The sequence below is a fragment of the Pongo abelii genome, chromosome 2 (genome assembly GCF_028885655.2).
Source record: "Pongo abelii isolate AG06213 chromosome 2, NHGRI_mPonAbe1-v2.0_pri, whole genome shotgun sequence".
Lineage (NCBI taxonomy): Eukaryota > Metazoa > Chordata > Mammalia > Primates > Hominidae > Pongo > Pongo abelii.
The window spans coordinates 127,364,541-127,389,350 of NC_085928.1; the positions used below are offsets into that span (position 1 = coordinate 127,364,541).

General features: G+C 38.3%; 1 protein-coding gene across 22 annotated transcripts in view; it reads left to right on the forward strand.

Moving 5' to 3' along the window:
• NEK10 (NIMA related kinase 10) overlaps positions 1-24,810 on the forward strand; it is a 266,823-nt gene that overhangs the window by 61,957 nt on the left and 180,056 nt on the right. For 18 of the 22 annotated variants that reach the window (XR_008523824.2, XM_054552456.2, XM_054552461.2 and 15 more), the window contains exons 9-20: positions 20-87; positions 2,035-2,114; positions 3,094-3,180; positions 6,078-6,302; positions 9,224-9,363; positions 13,925-13,986; positions 15,475-15,552; positions 17,512-17,576; positions 19,579-19,681; positions 19,775-19,903; positions 20,408-20,545; positions 23,422-23,467. Coding sequence is in view for 21 of the 22 variants with exons in the window: in XM_054552456.2 (XP_054408431.2) it covers positions 20-87; positions 2,035-2,114; positions 3,094-3,180; positions 6,078-6,302; positions 9,224-9,363; positions 13,925-13,986; positions 15,475-15,552; positions 17,512-17,576; positions 19,579-19,681; positions 19,775-19,903; positions 20,408-20,545; positions 23,422-23,467 (1,221 nt within the window). In the remaining variant the exon portion in view is untranslated. The remainder of the gene's footprint in view (positions 1-19; positions 88-2,034; positions 2,115-3,093; positions 3,181-6,077; positions 6,303-9,223; positions 9,364-13,924; positions 13,987-15,474; positions 15,553-17,511; positions 17,577-19,578; positions 19,682-19,774; positions 19,904-20,407; positions 20,546-23,421; positions 23,468-24,810) is intronic. The other 4 variants (XM_054552471.2, XM_054552472.2, XM_054552473.2 and 1 more) reach the window with 1 other exon arrangement.

Consider the following 24,810-nt stretch of genomic DNA (forward strand, 5'->3'; position numbering starts at 1 on the left):
CTCTTCCTTTCCTTTATAGATATTTTTCAAAAACTTGCTGCAGTCAAAGATCAAAGAGAATGGGTCACCACAAGTGGAGCCCACAAGGTGAGTGGCCCCTGAAAGAGTTAATGCTTCAGCTCCCTATGGCAATAGTTCACATTAGGGAAGTTCAGAGCTTTTGCGGTTAAGTCATGTGTAATTAGAATCCACAAACCTGCCAGCCTGGCCTGAGATTGTGGATCCTTGTCAACCCTTTTATATTCTTTACCAGCGTTACAAGTTAATGGAGATATAATAAATACAAGTTTTCTGGAACTCTTTTCTTTTCTTTCCTATGCCATTTACTACCAACTAGGTTTATTACTTAAATGTTATTTGAAAAGCCCCAGCTATGTATAAACTCACCCTAGGTGTGCATTTATAAATAAGTCAACAAAAATAAACAAAATTTACATATGTATACATATAAATTCCATATGGCATGTGGGGCTTTATTAGTTTGAACCATATATGATTGCCATTGCAGGTCAAAACAGACTATATTTATAGCAAAACTGTTTAGACTGTAGCCATGTGGAGCCAAGTTTCAGTAACCTGTTGAGTTTCATATCCCGGGAAGCCACTTTCTCGTGTATATGGGAGCAAGATTGCCTAAATGTGTTAACACATGCCGCTCATGGTCTAGAGGATGATTCTAGGTGATATACAGGTCAACGTTTTTTGTTTCAGTAGCCATCTATTTCACAGATATTATTGCTTACAATTGGAAAAAATTTTTTGAGTTAACATTAAAGATGTTCATTGAATATGGCAAAAATTGTGAAAATGATATATAATGAATTGAAGTTTGGGAAACATTAGAAGACAGAGAAGAAAGAGAGAAGAAAAAGAGGAAAGGATCAGACAAATAAAGATAATGATAACTTCATTAAGATAAAATGAAATCATAAAGGCAAAAAAATCCATATACTGGAAACATAAAAATTACCTTAGCAGTCATTGCGCAGGTTGCAGCTCTGACCTGAGACGTTTTGGGAGGCACTTTTCAGGGGCACTCTGCATTCTGAAAATGTAGAGAATTTTCCGAATAAGAAAATTTGCCTTAACGAGAATTCAGGGAAAGCCACTGACAAGATACAGACTTCCAGCTAAGTCATGTTAGTTAGGATGATGCTTGGGAGCATCAATGATGCGCTTTCAACATCAACTAGAAATCTGAGAGGCAAATGGAATGCTCGATAGTATTCATATCTTGTTTAGTTTGGCAAAAAAATGAAAGTTTCAATATTTTGTTGAGAAATAGTTTCATAATTTGGAAAGTGCCTAGCACAATGCCCGGCTCCAAGTGAGTTCTCAATGGCTGATCACTACCACTATTGTCATTTATGTCATTAATCTTCCTGGTTCTTCCCAGGGTGGGTTCAGAAGGGGCAGAGAGTACTTGGGCACATGGAAGTAGAGGGAAGTATGAGAACCAGGCTGGTCATGTAGCTTGATGCCTTTTGCTTCCTGTCCTGGGCAAGGAATGGCTACAGGAGGTTACTCTCAAGAGTTCCAAAGTAAGGAGAGATGGACTCCTGCCATCTGTAAAGAACTGGATATTTTGAATGTTTAATAAAATTCTTTTTAAGATAAACTTTTATACTGACTGCAAAAAATAAAAAAGAAACTGCATAAGGCTTGATAGGGCATAATATTTTTTCACTATTCTATGGGTAAAGCCATAATAAAGTAAACAACTTGATTATATTGACAAAAAGTGTTTATAAAGATAGATTTAATGCCATGAAAAAATTTCAGTAGATAACATTAAGAAAAAAACATAAGAGAGAGCAGCTTTAACATTATATATAGTTTGTGCTTAATTGTATATGCACATATATTATAAACTACTAAGCAAAAAAAAAAAAAAACAGTTAAGCCTGTATGATCTTGAGAGGGAAACATTTTGCCATTCAAACAGCTGGTAATGGAAAATAAATTAATGTTAATGTTGCAAAAAGAAGCTTGTAGTACTTATATATTTAAACTTTATTTTACTTCATTTTTCAGACATTAGTAAATTTACTTGGTGCCCGAGATACTAATGTTCTATTGGGTTCCCTTCTGGCTCTGGCTAGTTTAGCAGAAAGGTAAGTAGTGTATTCTAATATATTTTCCAGTTCTGCCACTATAGCAATTTAGGTGGTAAGGATGCAAAATAATCAGTTACTTTGTCAACTACTTAATACAATTTCTTGATAAATAAGTGTGAAATAACATGTTGAAGAGAATCCTGGATAGAAAGCGTTATTTAAAAATTTAAACTGGAAAGGCAAATTGCAGTTTAAAATTTTCTTTTTATTTCCTGACTGGAAATGTTTAGTCTTTTCATCTAACCCTCAGTTACTTCTAATTTCAAAATTACCATAATATTTCTTTGACAGTTGAATCTTTCTGACCATCTTAATTCATTCTTACCTGTGAATTTTAACATACAGAACATTTTCAAACATTTGTGGGCTTTGAAAAATTTTCAAGAAGATCTTTCCTCTTATAAATGTCATGATTATTTTAAATGTTTTTATGACAATAAGTGGACCATTGCCTTTCTGTGAATAACATATGATTCCTTTTGTTTTTTGATCTCTTCTCCCAAGATAATATTGGAGCTAGGATATTAAATAAATAAATTTATATGGTTAGGCTTTGTGTCCCCACCCAAATCTCATCTTGAATTGTAATCCCTGTAATCCCCATAATTCCCTCATGTCAAGGGAGAGACCAGGTGGAGGTAATTGAATCATGGGGCCATTTCCTCCATGCTGTTCTCATGATAGTGAGTGAGTTCTCATGAGATCTGATGGTTTTATAAGGGGCTCTTCCCACTTCGCTCGGCACTTATCCTTCCTGCTGCCTTGTGAAGAGGTGCCTTGCTTCCCCTTTATCTTCCACCATGACTGTAAGTTTCCTGAGGCCTGCCTAGCCATGCTGAACTGTGAGTCAAGTAAACCTCTTTCCTTTATAAATCACCCAGTCTCGGACAGTTGTTTATACCAGTTTGAAAAAGGACTAATACATGGATGTAGCAAAATATGCTGTTAGTAATTGCTAATATTTTTCAATTTATAGTCAAGAATGTAGGGAGAAGATAAGTGAACTCAACATTGTAGAAAATCTGTTGATGATTTTACATGAATATGACTTGCTTTCTAAAAGGTAGGATTGCTAACAGTAGAAAAAGACAATGCAGTGCCTTCATTTGACAGAAAAACTTGATATTATTTTTATTACATCATGTTATTTACATTGTAACTGAATGTGATGAGTCAGCTTGGCGTTTATTTTCTGTTTAAGTTTATATAAAGAAAATAGAGTAAAGAAGTATGTCCATTTATCTTTAGTCCTGCATTACTTCTAGATCTGGGCATAGAAGCTGATGAAATAAATTTTTGTGATATCATTTTTAATGTTTTGTTTATTGCATTTATTTATATCCTGCCTTTTTAGGGAAAGAAACTCTGAGGTGGCTTTAGTTTTAGTAATCTCAAATTGTATATTACAATAAATGATTAGATTGCTAAAATCCATTTGCATGAAGGCAAGTAAAATAAGATAGCAACTGACTTGTTTTGTGATCACCTGCTATAATAACTCAAAATCTAGAGTAAAATGGATTCATTTTTACTTGAACTGCATATTGTTCTAATAACTATCCAGATAGTTATTAGATTGTACTTAAATAGAGTTGCAATCTACATCATTTGATATTTAGTTGAGTAATTTTCTAAAGAGGCAAAATAGATAAAAAGAAATCTCCAGCAATGAAGCCCTGACACTTAACTCATAGTAAATCCTTTTGGATTCTTCTTCAAAACTCTCGTAAAAGAGCATTAAATATAGATAATACTTATAGACTTGGTTATCTGAACAAACAAGGTTCCAAGCTTGGTACCAGGTGTTGAAAACCAAAGATGAATAAGTTATAAATACGTAGTGTAGAAGAGGGTCAGACAGTGCTATAACTGATACAGTAGACAGATGCACAGGGTACTCTAGGAGCATGGAGCAGAGACTTCCCAATTAGAATGTGGAGTCATGCAAAGTTTCCTGGAGGAAAGAGGAGATATCTAGGCAGAGAGAGAGAGAGAGAGAGACAACATAAAAACACTATGTGCTTGGACATGGAAGCATGAAATTGAGTGTGTTAGAGGAATGTGATGGTTGGGCACAGCAGGAGCATAAGAACGAAAGTGCCAGAGAACTACAGCAGATAGTTAATGATAAATTTAAAATGTAGCTAACTTTGATCAGTGTTTTCTATATGCCAAGACCTGCTCTAAGCACTTTGCTTATTAACTCATGTGATCTGCACATTAATCCTATTTTTCCCATATTTTATAGATAAGGCAACAAGACACCTTTATCCAGGTCATGATGGTCTCTGATAAATAATGATGTGAATTTTATCATGAACATTATGGGGACTCATGGAAAAATTTTAAGCATGATCAAATTTGTTTTTTGAAAGATCACTTTGATAGCAGTGTATGTGGGAGTGAGGTGGGGGGTGTTTGTTTATATCCACACATTGAGATCCACTTACAACAAGGAGAGGATGTTTGGTGTAGAAAGTTTGTGAAGGTAAAGAATACTATTTATCAAGGAATATTTATTATTAATGTCAGAGCACAAAATTTGGGAGACAGAGGAGCCAAAGATAATCAGCTCAGGGGAAAGGAATGAGAAAGCTGTATGAGAATGAGAATATTGGAGAGGTAGATGAAAGAGGGGTTTATATCTTGAGCATGATCAAGGATTACAAGGATGGGAGGAACAGTGGGGTTAGCTAGCTGTCTGATGTTCAAAAGAATCCCAGCAGTTGCCCAGGAAATGGAAAACACTAAGAGCTCTTGATTGACAGTGGAGGAGTGTGAAAAGAGGAGTATGTGTCTTGATGACTCCCAGTCTTGTGGCTTGGAAGATTGAAAATATTGTGGTGGCATGAGTCAAGGTCGGGGATATAAGGTGAAGAATAGACCTGGGGAGGAGGCTAATGACTTTGAGTTTAGGGGTAGTATGGAGAGTACTTGTGGAATATCCATGTGGCTAAAACTTCTGGAAGTTAGGAGCAATGCCTGGGCTGAGATCATGATGACAGGGTAGAAAGAGTGTTTGAAATCATGGGAATGGATGACACCATCCAGGAGGGGAGTGTTTAGAGTATGAGACTGGAGGACTAAGGATGATTCTATAAAACATTTGTCATCATAATATTTCATGGCACAGCTGAACCTTGTGTCTTTACCATCAATCTAATGCACTTTGCACTGAGTGTATAGTAACTGAGTGCTTTGCCCTTAACTTACCTGCATTGTAGTGTTTTTGACATTTTCTAAGAATGTCTTATTTTGAAATTACGTAGTAAGTTTCTGAAGACTACAATAAGGCTTTTATTATTATTATTATTATTTTAGTCTTTAGCACAATGCAGATGTCATTGTCCTTGATACCTATTTGCTGGTCAGTAGGTTTTTGTTTGTTTGTTTGTTTGTTTGTTTTTTAACAGAGTGTCGCTCTGTCACCCAGGCTGGAGTGCAGTGGCAAGTGACCTCGGCTCACTGCAACCTCAGCCTCCTGGGTTCAAGCAATTCTTCTGCCTCAGCCTCCCAAGTGGCTGGGATTACAGGCACACACCACCACACCCTGCCAATGCTGGTCAGTAGGTTTTTAATCAGACCAATGATGATGCAACGAGCCTATAATTTAGAACAGTGGTCTGCAAACTATGACCTGTAGGCTAAGTTTATTCCACTGCTTATTTTTGTAAATAAAGATTTATTTTAACATAGGGATGCTAATTTATTTTTATATGATGTCTATGGCTGCTTTCATGCTATCGCAGCATAGCTGAGCAGTTGTGACACAGATTGTACAGTTAGTAAAGCTAAAAGTGTTTGGCTTTGATCGGGCTCCTTACAGAAAATGGCACGTTGACCTATGACTTACAAAATGTTTGGGTTATATTTCATGCACTGATGATAGCTTTAGTCTTAACGTAAAGTAATCAACTCATGATGCTGTGATTCTCACCCCACCCTCTGTACCCCTTTCAGACTAACAGCAGAGTTGTTGCGCCTACTTTGTGCAGAGCCCCAGGTGAAAGAGCAGGTGAAGCTCTACGAGGGGATACCTGTCCTCCTCAGTCTGCTCCACTCTGACCACTTGAAGCTCCTCTGGAGCGTTGTCTGGATTCTGGTACAGGTTTGTGAGGACCCCGAGACCAGCGTGGAAATTCGCATTTGGGGAGGCATCACGCAGCTTCTTCATATTTTACGAGGGTGAGTCAAAGTGGGCTTTGGCCTACTTTGCCCTATTTGTTGAAGTCTGGGGACTCTGTGACGAGATGGCAGATTGGTGTGTGTCACCTCGTTCCCTCCTGCTTTGGGGTTTCTTTGGTAATTCATGCTTTCCAAAGTCATCTAGACTTGTCACAAGCATGTTCTAAATCAATGTCAGGGGCATTCATCTTTTAAATTCCTTGGGGACCCAGATATATTTATCTTTGCATCACCAACCTCTAGTACAGTGCTGGGAATGTAGAAGGCCATCAATCTGCAAATATAATGAAGGCTGAATGGAAATCCAGTAACCTAAAAAAAACCTTTGTCTTGCCACCTTTTCCTTGAATTAGTATATGCATTTTGTCATTCCAAGTATAATGATTACTAATATTTTCCTAAAATGTTTGTGTGTGCACATATATTATTATCTATAAAGAGAAAACAAAGCCTATATGAAAGGAGCAGGTGTACAATCCTTGTTTTTGAAAGATGATATCATTAATCAAGTGGTTGCCATGTTACTAACTCTAGTCCAGTTCTCTACTTTTCTCTCTAATCTTCATTACGGTCCTCTAAGGTGGGCATTCTCTCTCTTTTAAAAGTAGAATTCCAGTGACATTCTAAGTCAGGAGCATGGAGAATGGATAATTTAGTTCCCAATTGAAATTCTCTAGAAGTATGTTGCAATCTAACTTCTGTATTTTCTGAATTAAATAGATTGAAGTATTTAATAATAATATCTTGTGGTACCATCCATGGGAAGATTCTTTTACCTAATATTGTTATAAAGTATAATTCAGTTCTATGGGTGCTGAACCAAAGTTAAAAATGAGTATGCCTCCTTGAACTGGATCGTGTTTATGATCTGCAGTACATAAATAAAGCTCATTCTAATACAAGCAGAGGGACTTATCAATTTTCATATAACTAGATATTATCAAATCAATATTGTTATGACTTTGTATTTGTTATGCTTCTAGGGATATTGCAGAACTGTGTGTTACCAACTTCATTTTCTCTTAAGGAACATTCAGAAGCATAAGAATAGACTGTAGAGACATGAACAGTCGCTTTGTTAACAGTATCTGTCATTACCTAAACAAAGGAAAAAATTTATAGACTGTTGACAATCTACTTGCTTCATGAATATGACATAAAAATATCAATTACTTTATAGTATAAATTATAAGTCATTCATTAGTACTGTGACATAATAAGCCAGCCCCTTGGTCAAAATAATTACAATTGCCAAAGGTTTTTTATTTAGGTTTGATGGATGACGATGGTAATGATGATCATGGTGGTGGTTATTCTTTATTATTGGACAATCATACCTATTACAATAGGTGTGGGTTGCCCTCTTGGAGAACAGCTATTTTCTTAAGGATAAAATGAAATTCTGTAATAGTTAAGCAGAATTTCAAAGACAAAACCTGCCTTTTTCTCATATAGAATTGAATCTAGCTTTCTTCTTTTGCTGAAGTCATAACTATCCTTGGTAAAAAAAAGAGGTCTTTCACATCTAAAGAAACATTTTTCCAGTCCATTTTGATGGTGCAATGTTAGCAAACTTTTCCCTGGGACAATGACATATTTTAACTCTTATTCTATGTTAAATATGTACTGGTGCTTTGGGAGAATTTATTACCCCACCTCTGGATAAACAGTTTCTTTTCAGAGCTTGTGCCTGACCATGGGCTGGCTGCAGCTGGCATTAGGGGTAGACGTTTCCAGGCTGTCTTGTGGCTGGAGTATGAACAGCACTGTTTTCAGGGCAGTTTCCGGGAAACTTTCTAATGCCGGTTCACCTGCCATCCCAAACTTAAAGGCAGCTCCCGAAGGGCTCTCTTGATCAGGTGAAGAGATCCCTACAATTTGAGTTTTAAGAGAATCACGTTGACAGATAAGATCGCCACCTGTGACTGTCCCTAGGCCTAGCTCCATTATCTTCCCCATGCTCATTGCAGGGAGGACACTAGTGGACCCAGGTGACATGAGAGGGAAGTCAAGGAAACTCCATCCATGTTACATTTAGGCACAGAGAAATCCGGGTAGAGTTGCTCCTATAAAAAATAAATACATGGAAAAAAATGGTAACTATGTAAAACAAAAGGGAACAAAGCAGGCAAAAGACAGGTGAAGAACCTATTATGGAAGAAAGCGTACTGAGTAAACAGAAAAGCAGATGCTTTATTTCATCAAAGACATTAAGCAGAGCATGAATTTATGAAATGAGATCAAAGATGAAACAAATTTTTGGACACAAAAAGGGGAGAAGATTGCAGAGCTAGGAAAGAAAACAAGGACTGAATTAACACCTAGAGAACCGATAAATTAGCTAGATCACCAGAAAAAAAATGGAAATAGTAAAATGTAGGGTAAGCTTGAAAAAAATTACATATAATGCAGAAGAAAAAGGCCAATGAATAAAAGAAATTAGAAAATGAAAGATATGCCCAATAGAAGAAGACAGGTTTTCAACATGTGGATAATTGAGATCCCTGAAGTACAGAGTGAAATGAAAAGGGCCAAACATTTCCAAGATATGATAGAAGAGAACTTTCTTAAAATAAAGGAAGATTGAAAGTTCATGGAAAAAGAAAACTGAGAATAATCAAGACTGAGATGTATTCAGGTGAATCAACTCCAGGAAAATAGAAAATTCAAAAACAAAGGTGGCCATGTAGAGCAGTGGGGAGGGGACACTTTTCAATAAATAGTGAGAAATCAGTAACCATAAAAAAATGATTCTTACCACACACCATACACAAAAATCAATTCCAGGTGGATTGGAAAGTGAAACAATAATGATGCCTTCATGACCTGAGGGAGGCAAAGATTTCTTAAATGTGACACAGAAAGGACTGATGGTGAAGGGAAATTGATAAACGGTCTATGCATTAACTTTTCTTTTTCAGAGACAGAAATTTTGTTTCTGATCGCTCCTCCATCGGAAGCCTGTCCAGTGCAAATGCTGCAGGCCGAATCCAGCAGCTTCATTTATCAGAAGACTTGAGCCCTAGGGAAATACAAGAAAATACTTTCTCACTTCAAGCAGGTATTTATGTTTTATTATTTGATATTCTATAATTTATTGTGTTGTATTATTATTCACTATTATAGATGAGTGCAATAGTGTTAAGTAGGCACAATTTAGAAGTTTACAAAAATGTAAAGTGAAATCTACGTGGATGCCAGAAACTTCTTGGTCCCAGTGTTGGATTTGCAGATGAATGATACAACAAATGTTTCTTTGTCTTCTGTGTTCTGAACCCAGCAAGAGATAAACACAGAAGTCAGAGATAAGGGGACAAAACATTAGCTTTATTATGAGGGAAGCTGGATTAGGGGATGCAGCTTGATCTGTGGCCAGAATCATGCTTTCTAGAATTTTCTAGATCCCAGGGCACCCTACATAAGAGGGAATCTACAGTGCACACACTTGTCTCACCAGGTGCAAGAGAGTACCTTCCCCATGCTTCTTGAGCTCCAAAGAGAAGACTGAAAGATGCTGCCCTGTCTAGGATTTTCACATGCAAGCAGGAACAGCAATGCACACTTGTCTCACTAGGTGCAAGAGAGTACCTTCCCCATGCTTCTTGAGCTCCAAAGAGAAGACTGAAAGATGCTGCCCTGTCTAGGATTTTCACATGCAAGCAGGAGCAGCAATGCATCAACGCTTTTTGGCAGGGCCACCTTGAGCAGTTTGTGCCCTGCCTGGGGGCACCTGGCCTTTGGGACAACTGAAGCTACAGTGCAGTCTGAGTGCTATTGGCCAATTTGGGTGCCCTAGAGCAGCCCACAGAAAGGGAGCAGAGAGGTGTGGTGTGGGCCAGCAAGAGACAGGGGTACTCTGAGGGGAAAGAGCAGACTGCGGGAGAGGGAATGAGGGAGTGGGGAAGTGGGAGAAGGCAGGCTTTCCTTGCTGTCTACTATTTTCTCTTGAAGAATACAGAAGATATTTCTTCATAGATGGTGTGAAAACAAGGACGTAGGAGCTCCTCCTCAAAGTGCCATTTATGGTTACTCTGAAAGGCCCCTGTCTCAGTACAAGCTCTTGTGCTGGGGGTTTACTGTTTGAAGACTCCCCAGAAGTCTAATCCAGTGGAATCTCAGAGCTCTGAGTGTTTCTAGCAATCATTCAAAGAGTGGGTGAGATTGATGGTGATAGAATTCAGAAGAACAGTTACTTAGATGTGGAATTATAGGAGAGTGAGTGCCTGAGAAGGGGCACAAGGAGCCTTTGAGAACTGGAAATATAGCCTATGCATTCCTCTGGGTGGAGGGTGGTTACAGGGCACATGGATATGTAGTATCTCATTGAGCCGTACACTTAAGATGTGTTTACATTATATAGCTTATTCTATACCCGTATTAGTCCATTTTCACGCTGCTGCTAAAGACATACCCAAGACAGGGCAATTTACAAAAGAAAGAGGTTTAATGGACTTACAGTTCCACATGGTTAGGGAGGCCTCACAATCATGGTGGAAGGCAAGGAGAAGCAAGTCACATCTTACATGGATGATGGCAGGCAGGAGAGGGCTTGTGCAGGGAAACTCAGTGCACTTTCAATGGTTTTACAAAAAAAAATTTTAAAAACAATCAGATCTCAAGTGAGACTCATTCACTATCATGAGAACAGCACAGGAAAGACCCACCCCCATAATTCAATCACCTCTCACTGGGTTCCTCCCATGACACATGAAAATTGTGGGAGTTACAATTCAAGATTGAGATTTGGGTGGGGACACAGTCAAACCATATCATTTTGCTCCCGGCCCCTCCCAAATTGTATGTCCTCACATTTCAAAACCAGTCATGCCTTCCCAACAGTCCCCCAAAGTCTTAACTCATTTCAGCATTAACTCAGAAGTCCACAGTCCAACATCTCATCTGAGACAAGGCAAGTCCCTTTTGCCTGTGAGCCTGTAAAATCAAAAGCAAGTTAGTTACTTCCTAGATACAATGGGGTACAGGCATTGGATAAATACAGCTGTTCCAAATGGGAGAAATTGGCCAAAACAAAGGGGCTACAGGCCCCATGCAAGTCCAGAATACAGCAGGGCAGTCAAATCTTAAAGCTCCAAAATGATCTCCTTTGACTCCATGTCTTGCATCTGGGTCATGCTGATGCTATAAGTGGGTTCCCATGATCTTGGGCAGCTCCGCCCCTGTGGCTATGTGAGGTACAGCTTCCCTCTTGGCTGCTTTCATGGGTTGATGTTGAGTTTCTTTGGCTTTTCCAGGCACACTGTGCACGCTGTCAGTGGATCTACCATTCTACTAGAGGACAGTGGCCTGCTTCTTACAGCTCCACTAGGCAGTACGCCAGCAGGGACTCTGTGTGGGGGCTCTGACCCCACATTTCCCTTCTGAACTGCCCTAGCAGATGTTCTCCATGAGAGCCCCGCCCCTGCAGCAAACTTCTGCCTGAGCATCCAGGCATTTCCATACATCCTCTGAAATCTAGGCAGAGGTTCCCAAACCCTAATTCTTGACTTTTGTGTACACACAGGCTCAACACCACATGGAAGCTGCCAAGGCTTGGGGCTTCCACCCTCTGAAGCAACAGCCTGAGCTGTACCTTGGCCCCTTTTAGTCATGACTGAAGTGGCTGGGATGCAGAGCACCAAGTCCCTAGACTGCACACAGCAGAGGGACCCTGTGTCCAGTCCATGAAACCGTTTTTTCCCTCCAAAACCTCCAGGCCTGTGATGGGAGAGAATGCCACAAAGGTCTCTGACATGCCCTGGAGAAATTTTCCCCATTGTTTTGGGGATTAACATTTGGCTCCTCATTACTTATGCGAATATCTGCAGCGGGCTTGAATTTCTCTTCAGAAAATTAGATTTTCTTTTCTATGGCATTGTCAGACTGCAAATTTTCCAAATTTTTATGCTGTGTTCTTCTTTTAAAACTCCATGCCTTTAACAGCATTCAAGTCACCTCTTGAATGCTTTGCTGCTTAGAAATTTCTTCTGCCAGGTACCTTAAATCATTTCTCTCAAGTTCAAAGTTCCACAGATCTCTAGGGCAGGGGCAAAATGCCACCAGTCTCTTTGCTAAAACATAGCAAGGGTCACCTTGGCTCCAGTTACCAACAATTTCCTCATCTCCATCTGAGACCACCTCAGCCTGGATTTCATTGTCCATATCATTATCAGCATTTGGTCAAAGCCATTCAACAAGCCTCTAGGGAGTTCCAAACTTTCCCACATTTTCCTGTCTTCTTGTGAGCCCTCCAAACTGTTCCAGCCTCTGCCTGTTACCCAGTTCCAAAGTCACTTTCACAATTTCTGTTATCTTTTCAGCAAAGCCCCACTCTACTGGTACCAATTTACTATATTAGTCCATTTTCATGCTGCTGATAAAGACATACCCGAGACTGGGCAATTTCCAAAAGAAAGAGGTTTAATGGACTTACAGTTCCACATGGCTGGGGAGGCCTCACAATCACGGTGGAAGGCAAGGAGGAGCAAGTCACATCTTAAGTGGATGGCAGCAGGCAAAGAGAGGGCTTGTGCAAGGAAACTCCCATTTTTAAAACCATCAGATCTTGTGAGACTTATTCACTATCACGAGAACAGTGCAGGAAAGACCCACCCCCATAATTCAATCACTTCACACCGGGTTCCTCCTATGACACGTGGGAATTGTGGGAATTACAATTCATGATGAGATTTGGGTGGGGACACAGCCAAACCATGTTAATACCTAAATAAAAATGGAAAAATAAAAATTAAAAACATAAAGGGTTAAGAGTAGGGTCTGAGTTTTGGCTCCACCCTCATTGATGGCTATATGGCCTTGGGCAAGTTCCTTAACTTCTCCAAGCTTCAGTTTTGCTTATGTAAAATGGTGATGATAATCATGTTATCAATGATAGAAGATCATTGTGAGAATTATATGGGAATATATGTAAAATCTTTAGCACAGTAAAATGGAATTATCCTTTATAGGAGCTCTGTGCTATAGAGTCTGGCATACTTCTGAGAGCACAAGTATCTCAGTGCAAAATGCCACCAAAGGCTGCCACAGTGGCTGTCAGGAGGCAAGAGTGGTGCTGCTTAGGGCTGGGGATTTAACGTCTGGCAGACTGGGGCTGCACTCCTGGTCATTTCCACTTACTGGTTGTGTGGCCTAGTCTAGTAACTCTTTGAAACTGTTTTCTCACCAGTAACACTGGTAATCACAGTGCATACTCTTATTATAAGGATTGAGTTGAATAATATATTTAAAGCATTCTTTTATTTATCAACCATTATAGATATATTTGCTGAGCACCTGCTAAGTGCCAGGCATGTGTTGGGCACTGGGGATTACAATGAAATGGACAGATGCAGTACTTGCCTCCTGGTACACAGAAAGTGCACAATAAATGGTTGCTGTGGAATAGACATGCACATGAATTACATGGGGAGGAGAATTAGAAGTCATTACAAGTCAACTTCTCTTCTTCCAGAGCTGTGCCAGAAGGAAAAGTAGTGTTTCTTGAGAAGTTACTTTGCTAATAAAAATAGCAAAATAATAAAAATACCCTGTGGAGTAAGAGTATTTACGTGAAAGTATATTTATTGTAATGATGCACACTATGCATTTGATTGTTGTCATTCCAGCCTGCTGTGCTGCCCTCACTGAGCTGGTGCTCAACGACACCAATGCCCACCAGGTGGTTCAGGTGAGAGCACTCCTTCTCAAGGTCAGGTCTCCATAACCATTCATAATCAACTCACCTTGTGGTGCAGTCTGTATCCCAGAACATAGGTTTTGGGATTCCCATCATGTGATTTTAAAACTATTTTAACATTTCTCATTTAACGAATAAAGTTCTACTTTATATTCTTGTCCTTCCCCCTTTAACTCATTTGACATAAAAAGGACTGACATGTGGTTAATTGATGTTTCTTCATTATGTTATGTGCAGTCCCTTTTATTTTTTCTTTCTAAAAGGGATACCCTGAATTGCATTAATTCTGGGCATATAGAATACCATAAGGTAAGGACAGCAGTCATTTTGATTAAGACTATGCATCAGATTATTAAGTTAAAAACGGTGATTGAGACACAGCAAACAAAATATTTATTGCCAAGAAACTGATTTTGCAAAGTATAATCCACTAATTAATCTACTATATGTACAGCTATATATACGTGTTTGTGTATGTATGTATATATACACATAAATATAAATTAATAGATCTATATTAATAAATATACACACGTATATGTACAACCCTTGTATGGGTTTCTATCGCAAAAGTTACCTCCTACTTAGTGAATTTTACAGAGAAAACATTTTTGGTTGTGTCAATACGATATCCAACTTCAAGATCCATACATGTTAGTAAGGGATCAGCTCATCAATGATTAAATTAGGACATAAGAGAAACTCAGCAGATCCGGGGGTAGTTGATAGAGCAGGGATTTGAAGTTGGCCAGATTGAGGTTCAATTCCTGGAATTATTACTTCTTGGCTTGGCTTCTAAAAAAATAATGTATCCGCTCTAAGTATTGGTTTTCTCATGTATAAAACAAGGAAATTATAGACTAATTTCACAGAGTTGTTACAGAGATTAGATGCAATAAGGCAAATAAAGCTCTTTGCAATTATAATATGAATGCCTGCACACAGTAAAGATCAGTACATTATATATTTACTAGATAATAGAAAAGTGGCTGTAAGGTATTATTATTTGTTCATTCCTTCATGTGTATATTTCAATTAAATCTAGAAAGATGTCAAGATTATAATAAAGACATAAATTAATAACTGGAATATAATGTCTCCCTTTATGGTTGTGGTAATTAAGGATATAAATAAATATCAAAGATATAAATCTAAGATATTGGGACACCTTTGCTCTATCCCTTTTTAATCTCTCATTGTTTGTTTTTAAGGTATTTGAATCACTTTACGTTTATGTACTTTATTATAATCTTGATTCTCCCCGGACAGTTGAAATTTTAAGATTGTAGTTGTACCCTTTGGTGTTTAAAAGTGTTATGTTGACATTTTAAATATTGTCCTGTAATGTTTACTTCAAGGTCCAAAGTTATACTAATATTTCTTCTTTGATATTAATTTTTGAGATTGTTTATTTGCCTCTTTTTGCTTGTGTATCACTACAGTGTTGTCACTCATAGTATGACCCCTTTATTCTTTCAGGAAAATGGTGTATATACAATAGCAAAATTAATTTTACCAAATAAGCAAAAGAATGCAGCAAAAACTAATCTATTACAGGTAATAAACATGTCTATTGTCCTTCAATATCAAGTTATTGAAATCTTGGGTAACTATGGTAAAATGATCTATGATTTTTAGAATGTTTAGGTTAGTACTAGTCCCTGTACTGACTATGAGGGAAAAATATCTGGCAAGGAAGACTGGCATGGAATCAAATAATATTAAAACAATGCAGAAGGCTTAACAGTGGTTTCTCTGTGTGGGAGAATTAGGTGATTTATTTAGGTGTTTCTTTGCTTATCAATAAGTTCTATTTTTTAAAAAATATGCATTCCTTATGTATCAGAATATAACAATAAGGGGAAAATTATTTGCCATCTTGGGTCTTGATGGATGAGAAAGGACTTGCCAAGTGGATAAGGGGATATTGGGTGGGGCACCAATGGCATCTGCTGCAGGGTGGAAGGGCATTCAATGCAGAGGGAACAGCATGCACCAAGTGTGAAAGCTGTGAGCTTAGAGTGTGCTGAGGGAAGGGTGAGCTGCTCAGTGGGGCTGGGGTGTGTGGTTGTTGGGGGCAGTGCTCCAGCAGATGAGGCCTCACATGTAAGAAAGGGGAACAGTTAGGCAGGTTCTACATTCATTTTTGAGGAGTGGGTGTTGGGGAAGCTGAGTAAAGGGTGAGCTGCTCAGTGGAACTGGGGTGTGTGGTTTGGGGAGGCAGTGCTCCAGGAGTTAAGGCCTCACATGTAAGAAAGGGGAACAGTTACGCAGGGTTCTATGTTCGTTTTTGAGGAGTGGGTATTGGCAGAGTGGGGGCGGGGGGCAGTGGCCCTAATGTCAAAATCTGATTTAAAGTTAGTCTTTGCAATAGTTGTAGCTCATCTTTTTTTTTTCCCCCAAGTCATTTTGAAAAGGAAGAAAGAAACAACCTTTGTCTCCAATCTGATTTAAGAGTTATCATCCAAAATGATGGCCAAACCCAGAAGACTCTTTGGGGGTGTCTCTGTGCTGGCGGGCAGGGGTTTTTGGAGAGCTACCAATGAGAAGGTGCAGGCATGGGACTTGATTTCTTTAGTGCATCACAGATATATGACACTGTGCTGTTAAACAGATAAAGACAAACCCATCCTGCAGATCCATTTTGTTAAGCCAGTAGAGGGTTTTTTAGAATTCCAGATGGAGGGCTTTTGAGGAATATGCATGCTCTCCCTTTCTCACAGTCTCCAGTGCTCTCACCTGGCTCCTTCATGTCATTTTGTTACCAGCCTCACCTCTCTGGGCAATTTTGTTTGGGACCCTTCTGTGTTCAGATCACTGATTTTAGGAAATGATCCCAGATTTGATTCAGCAGACCCTGATCACTCCAACGGTGGCCTATTGTGCAGGCACAGCTGCAGGCTGGGCACACTCTTTTTTCTCAGTACTGCAAAATGTCAGATGTTTATTTTTCCTAGGTAAAGGCTCACAGGCCTCTTTCTGAGCGTTCTAGGGAGTTACTGTAGATTGTTCTATTTGGGGAATGCTTAAGACTCTTTACTCAAGAGACCAATTTGTCAAGTTTGAGTCCAGTGTGCCTGTGGCTATTTTTATATGTCATCATTTCTAGTGTTTATTTTCTCACAGAAACCATATAAATATTGAGGTATACATAGCAGGCTAGAAACAAAATAAACCTTGAGCTCCTGGAAATCTTTAGACATTTGGTTTTCTCAGCATCAGAATTTTATTTCTTGTCTCTGTACTCATTTTGTACTTTATAGAAAGAAATTAATGACGAGTATCGAGTGAAGCAAGGCCAATATTCCTAGCATTCTACAACATAAACACTTTTTAAATACAGGAATGACCCCAGGTGTTGGTGTTTTTTGTTTTCACTTACAAGCTTTGGCTCCAACTTGGACCAACCACTTACAATAAAGTCACGTTAATGTTTACTTCCTGTTAATTCTTTCCTGAAAATGTTTTAATTTGTTGAGCTACCATTTAAGAATCACATATCCTTTTGTTTTCTAGTGTTATGCTTTCAGAGCCTTGAGATTTCTCTTCAGTATGGAAAGAAACAGACCACTCTTTAAAAGGTATGAGGTTAGAGAAATATAAGTGATCATTAGGTTTAGGAGATCGTTAGATTGAACTGTTTTCACATACTTGGCTTAGATGCAACAGAAGGAAAACAATGTGTCAGTATGCAAACCATGTTTCTTCAGATTTCTTATTTCACAGATATAAGTGAGCTACTGTAGTGATTCAGTATCCAGCCACACTGAATATCAACAGAATGATGATGAAAGAGCATAAATCGCTATATCAATACAACTCCCCTTAATTACATGTGACTGCTGTGATTTTAGTTTTCTTTTTGATAATTAAAGATATTAACATTTTTAAAAGATGGCATTAAAATACGAGCTTATTTTTTTCCAGCTAGAAACTTGAAAGTCGATCTGGTGATTTCCCTTTAATCAAAGGGAATTTAATCAAAGGGAAAACAAACTATTTTTCTGTGTGTCTTTGATGGTGTAGGAGCTCATTTGAAGGGGAGGCTGGATGTTCTGGGGTCAAGATACCGTGTTGGTAAGCCTGACCAAAAGGTCACCATTTCGGGAAGCAAACACTGGTTCCCTCAGTGGTGTTCTGCACACCACTTAGTTAGGTGGGTTAGCCAAAATCATAGGCCCAAGTTTTTATTAAAATTTTGTTAATAAGGCAGAATAGACATAAAGTATTGAGTTAATATAGTATTTTTTGTTCAGAAAGCATGGAGCGTCACTTTTTGGCCTTTTGGTGGAGATCAAGTGCAGAAAACGTGGAGCATTTTATGTTGTTACTTTATTTCTATACTATGTTTGGATTTAGAAGAAAATAAAGTAAAATTAGTTCTCTCTTTTTTTTTTTTTTTTGACAGAGGCTTATTCTGTCACTTCTCCTGCCTCAGCCTCCTGAGTAGCTGGGACTACAGGCATGCACCACCACACCTGGCTAATTTTTGTATTTTCAGTAGAGACGGGTTTTCGCCATGTTGGCCAGGCTGGTCTTGAACTCCTGACCTCAGGTGATCTGCCTGCCTTGGCCTCCCAAAGCGTTGGGATTACAGGCGTGAGCCACCGCACCCAGCTACTTATTCTTTATAATCTTTCATTTCAAAGCTCTAATCGATCCATTTTAGTGAACTCAAATATTTTAAAAGCCCTTTAAACCAGTGTCTTGGGAATGATGAATGAATCTCTTTATTTGTTTTATTTTTCATGTACCAGTATTTTTATTTTCATGAAACTTTTATTGAAAAGTTGGGTTAGTATTTACTTCTTACTAAAATCTGAGTTAAATGACATTTGTGAAAGTGCTCCACACCCAAAAAAACACCTAATAAATGTTTCCTTCTAATATATTCAATACCTATACCCCCAAATATCTTACAAGTAAGATTTTTGTATAATCTATATCATATCTAATTTTAAATTATGGTAAAATATTAACATGCCATCTACCTTCTTAAAATTTTAAGTGTACAGTGTTGTTAACTGTAAGCACAAGGTTGTACAGCAGATCTCTAGAACTTTCTTCTCCATTTGTTTTTTTCTTACCCCTCAAAAGCTGTAAATAGTGTATTTTTTTGAGGTAAGTTGGGGAATATTATTTCCCCAACTTTGCTGATAATCAAAAGAAGTTAAATTTGTTTCATGTAATTAATCAGTGAGTGAGCTGCATTCAAAAGGGAAGTAATGGGCTGGGCGCGGTGGCTCACACCTGTAATCCCAGCACTTTGGGAGGCCGAGACGGGCGGATCACGAGGTCAGGAGATCGAGACCATCCTGGCTAACATGGTGAAACCCCATCTCTACTAAAAATACAAAAAATTAGCCGGGCATGGTGGCGGGCGCCTGTAGTCCCAGCTACTTGGGAGGCTGAGGCAGGAGAATGGCATGAACCCAGGAGGTGGAGCTTGCAGTGAGCCAAGATCGTGCCACTGCACTCCAGCCTGGGTGACAGAGCGAGACTCCGTCTCAAAAAAATTAAAAAGGGAAGTAATGATCAACAGTGTCCAAGTTCTATTTTAAGTGTGTGTAATTTTCTCTGTAGACTTTTCCCCACAGATTTGTTTGAGATCTTCATTGACATAGGGCATTATGTACGTGATATCAGTGCTTATGAAGAATTGGTATCCAAGCTGAATTTATTAGTGGTAAGTCCTGAGTTTTCAATATTTTGGCAGGCTGCTATGTAGTCAGGATGGAATTTATCACAGAAACCCATTTCCTTTTTATATTTTTATTAGGAGGATGAACTGAAGCAAATTGCTGAAAATATTGAAAGCATTAATCAGAACAAAGCTCCTTCGAAATATATAGGCAACTATGCGATTTTAGATCATCTTGGAAGTGGAGCTTTTGGCTGTGTTTACAAGGTGACTTTCCCCTTGGGGAACATTTCTGATACTCCCAACCAAACAGGGTGTCACACTTGCACACCGATATTCAATTGAATTGGAACTCTTGTCATTGAAAAATAGCAAACAAATAGATAAGAAAATTAGAATGATTGTTTTTGTCAGAGATAGCCACACTAATATTGTTTTAGCTGTAAGCTCTAGAAATTGGCCACTGACTTTTTAAGACAAAAGGCATTATTAATCTCTCACAAAGGTATTCAAAATAGCTTCTCCCAATGCATGATGCAATCTCTAAATTAAAAAATGCTACTAAGTATTGCAGACTGACCCAGGGGATTACCAGTGTTTTGAGCTGAGCTTAATGTAAATACAGCTGGAACTTTAAATGCTCTGTGACTTATTTATATGACTTAGTTACTCATGTGACTTTGTTAGTCTGTCTCTTTCTTCCCCTTTCTATCTTCTCCTTCTTTACCCTGTTCCTTTTGTTGTTGTTGTTGTTGTTTTTCTTTATTTTAGGTTAGAAAGCGTAGTGGTCAAAATCTTTTAGCAATGAAAGAGGTCAATTTACATAACCCAGCATTTGGAAAGGATAAGAAAGATCGAGACAGCAGCGTAAGGAATATTGTTTCTGAATTAACAATAATTAAAGAGCAGGTAAATGTTTTCCTTGTTTCTGAAGATGTTTTTCTTAAATACATGTCATTGCAAGAAAGTAGAGTTGTGGTGCTCTTGTCCATGCTGCTTATGAACTAGTTCCATGTGAAATAATTGACATTGAAGCAGTGATATTTTTGCCAGCTTTTTTCCTAAGACTTGACACTGAAGCATAAAACACTGTCTGGAGTTTATATCAGGGTGATTGATAGATTCAAAACAATTGGATTTACAGTACAGAATGCATCATATATGAGAAATCCTTTTCTTTTCGTTGTGAGCATATCTATTCTTTTCTCAATATATTTTAGGATATTTGGTTACTTAGTTACATACATAGAAATATGACTAAGAGTTTCTTGACTTTTGTCAAATGGAACCAAGCTGTTAACATTCCTCAAATATGACATTATTAAATCTAAAATGTAGATTTTCAAGATGGGTTATTATTTATTGGCATGAGCAGAATATCTGACATAATGTAACAGCTCAATTAACTCTCATTATGAAAGTGTGTTTGAGGAGGAAGAATAAACATTTCAAAGAGAAATGGAATTTCTTTGTGTGATCCAAGAACACATTGGTTTCTTTTTCAGCCTTCCTTATTTGCACATTCATCACGAATACCGTTCATTTATAATTCCTGTGGTGCACTCTCAGCTTTGCTGCTTTTGTCCTCCACTGGTCACATTTGCATAGCATCTGTGTTGGGAAGTGATGAATTCCATAAACATGGAGACCTTTGTTCATAGAAATCGATAGTTCTACTCCAGTGTATACATTATAGTAAATATTATCATTACTTGTTTATTTTATAGTTGATTTTATATACTAATAGACTAGACTTTAAAAAGTTTGTTCATGTGTAGTTTGTTCATGTGTTTGTATGGTCATCTAGCCTTCCACAGTGTGCTCTTTCATTGTAGCACAAGGCTAGAACAGGGCTTTTGACCTAAGCCAGTCCAGTGTTTTCATCTGGACCCAAATATGGTTTTAGTCCTTGCGGGTGAGCCAAGTCCAGAATATGGTTCTGGTTGGTTACCTGGTCACATATTGTTTAAGATCTACTGGCCACTTGCTAGTTGATGAAGTAGATTGTTTTAGCACATTTCCTAAGAAAAGAAACTGTCAGACTAGGGTCAGATATGAAGCATATGCTTGGGCTTTGAGGTAACTCAAAATTGCCCTCTCACTAGAGGATCAAACTGATGGAAAGGATGGTAACATTGAGTCCTTAAAGGAGGAGGTAGTGGCAGGCAGAAGCAAAACAAATGGGGCTAGAATGGAGAGTACATTAAGATTAACCTACATTAACAAAGAGGATCCCAAATGCAGGTGCTTAGAAAGAGGACTCACAGTACAGTGGGTTATTTCTCTTTCACAGAACAATCCCAAAGTGAGTAAACCAGGTTGAATGTGTTCTCTGCTCCATGCGATCATTTAGGGATGCAGGCTTTTTTCTCTCTTCTTGTGCTGCTACCTCCTAGTGCATTGTCTTCATCTGTGTGGTTGAAACTGCCATAGCCATGCTCATATCCAAGGTGGGATGAGGAGGAGCATGGAGGGCTATTCCCAAGGTTTCGAGTTCACACAGGAGGCACACATGCTTCCTCTCATATTCCACAGGTCAGAACTGAGCGGTAGCCTCACCCCCAGCTTAAAGGGAGGCTGAGAAGTCTTCTCTAACTGGGAAGCCATGTCCAGCTACAATTGTATTGCAATGGGACAGCAGGTTTTTGGTGGACAGCTAGCAATCTCCCTTCAAAAAGACTTGCAGAAAGACCAAAAAGAGATGCAAGCAAGCCATTTGTTGATGTGATGGTGACTGTTCTAAGACAAATTTTATCTAGAAACTCAAATTATAAGAAAAACTACAAAATTATTAGCATTCTTCTAGAAAATGATCTTTTTTAATTAAAAAATTAGAAATTCCACTAACATTCTTAACTTATATCAAAGAGAAATTGCACCAGACATTTTTTAAAAATGGTGAAGAAGACTTTATTCAATACTAGTGCAATAGAAGTCAAACTATTGTAATTGAGGAGAGAGATTGAACCCAACTCTGAATTCGAGGACTGGACAGCTGGGGACTCAGAGACAATGGTCAGGGGGATGGGGGATCAGTGGATGGAAGTTTACCAAGAGGAACTTGGTCAGATATCAAGGGTGAGTGGATGAGAAACTTAATTGGATGTCAAGGGTGGGAAATTTTTCCATAAACTGACTTAGCAGGATATAAGTTGCTAAAACTGACAGACCAAGGATGAGGCCTAGTCATGAAGAGGACTCAGAGGAGCCTGACTAAAGCTTGGTTAAGTAGGAAGTCCTTGTCAACTGTTACTATGATTTAAACTGAGTAGACTCTTAGATTATGTCATTTTCTACTAATCATTTTGGAGAGCATAGAAAGACAGAAATAGTGTAAATAGGCACAAACTTTACATAAATATTTAGATGGTAGAGAGAGGTAAAGAACAATGAATATTTGTAGTCAACAGAAGTTACCTCATTTCACTTTTCTCCTTTATACAGTCGATGTGTGGGGTTGTGACAAGGCGTGCTAAAGGAATTCTTAAGATTCCTTCTACCTCTATAGTTCTGTTGGTTAAGTTAGATAGTAAAGTTAGGTGATAGAACGTTTTTAATTTTACTTAATAAAGCTATATATAGGATTGCTATTTTCAGATCAGTTTATAAGCAACAAGTTTTTAAAAATCACAGCAATCTCAGTTCGATGATATCTTGAAATGCTTAGTTTTGTAAATAAATATAATTTCTTTGTAGTTTTCAAATATGAAGTCCAACTAAGTAGTCAGTGAAAAACTTGTATTTTGAAGCAGTGCAATACATGTTTGTTATTTATTTTCTTATAGCTTTATCATCCCAACATTGTACGTTATTACAAAACATTTCTGGAAAGTAAGTATGAGTTTTCATGATATTTCTAAATAAGGAAACAGTTTTTTCACATATATTTTTATATTGGAATGTCACAAAAGAAACCTAATCAACTATTTTATTGACCTTTTTTTGTTAATATGACAGTAGATGATCTTAAGCATCACTTTCTTGACTAGTGAAACAGTGACCTAGTCAGTGACCTGAAGATAGTTAGAAAATACTTAGCTCCCTGTGTGAAAAACACATGAGCAAACCAAAATAGTTATTGCTATTCTCTTATACAAAAAAATCACTTAATAGGATCAAGGAAAAAGAAAACTAACGGATGGTGGTTTCCTTAAGAAAAGAAAAGAAAGTTGTTTTTGTTGACTCAGGTGTCATTTTCCATCCCCAAAATAAGTTGGAGTGAGCTAGGTCTTTGAGATTTCTTTTACCTGAAGTTCAGGCAAATGCCACAAGGTGGCAATGGAGCCCAGACTGATTCTGCAGGCAGGCAGGCTTGCTTTCTGCAGGTATGATGGAATGCTGAACTAGAACCAAAACACAGTCAGACCCTCTTTTTTTTTTTTTTTTTTTTTTAAATAGGGCCTATGACAGAAATAATACAAGTATTGATAAGCTTTAATGATATGTGTCACATATGAAATGTCGAAATAAATCTCCACTTGAAGAATGATTTAAAGAGATATAAGGCAATGACTGGGGCTTCCGGACTACCTCTTTATCGGTGCTATTGTTATTTAAGAAAACCTTTGTGTGTGTATTTTGGCATTTGTTACGATTTTACCCATCTCCCTTCCCTTAGATGACTCTGAAAAACTCAGTGCTAAAACTCATGCAGTAAATCCTGTCCCCTTAGCCATTTGTTCTTGATATTAAAATAATTTTCTATAATTTAGTGTATATCCCTTCAAAAAAATCAAGGTTGGCTTCCGACTTGTACTGAAGTGATATAAATTGTCTTAATATAAAAAACAAAAACGTTTTTTACTACCTGGTGAAACCCTGTCTCTACTTAAAATACAAAAAAAAAAAAATAGCTGGGCGTGGTGGCAGACGCCTGTAATCCCAGCTACTTGGGAAGCTGAGGCAGGAGAATTGCTTGAACCTGGGAGGCAGAGGTTGCACTGAGCCAAGATCGCGCCACTGCACTTCAGCTTTGGGACAGAGCAAGACTCCGCCTCAAAAAGAAAAAAAAAAGGCCCGGCGCGGTGGTTCACGCCTGTAATCCCAGCACTTTGGGAGGCCAAGACGGGCGGATCACAAGGTCAGGAGATCGATACCATCATGGCTAACACGGTGAAACCCCGTCTCTACTAAAAATACAAAAAAATTAGCCGGGCATAGTGGCGGGCGCCTGT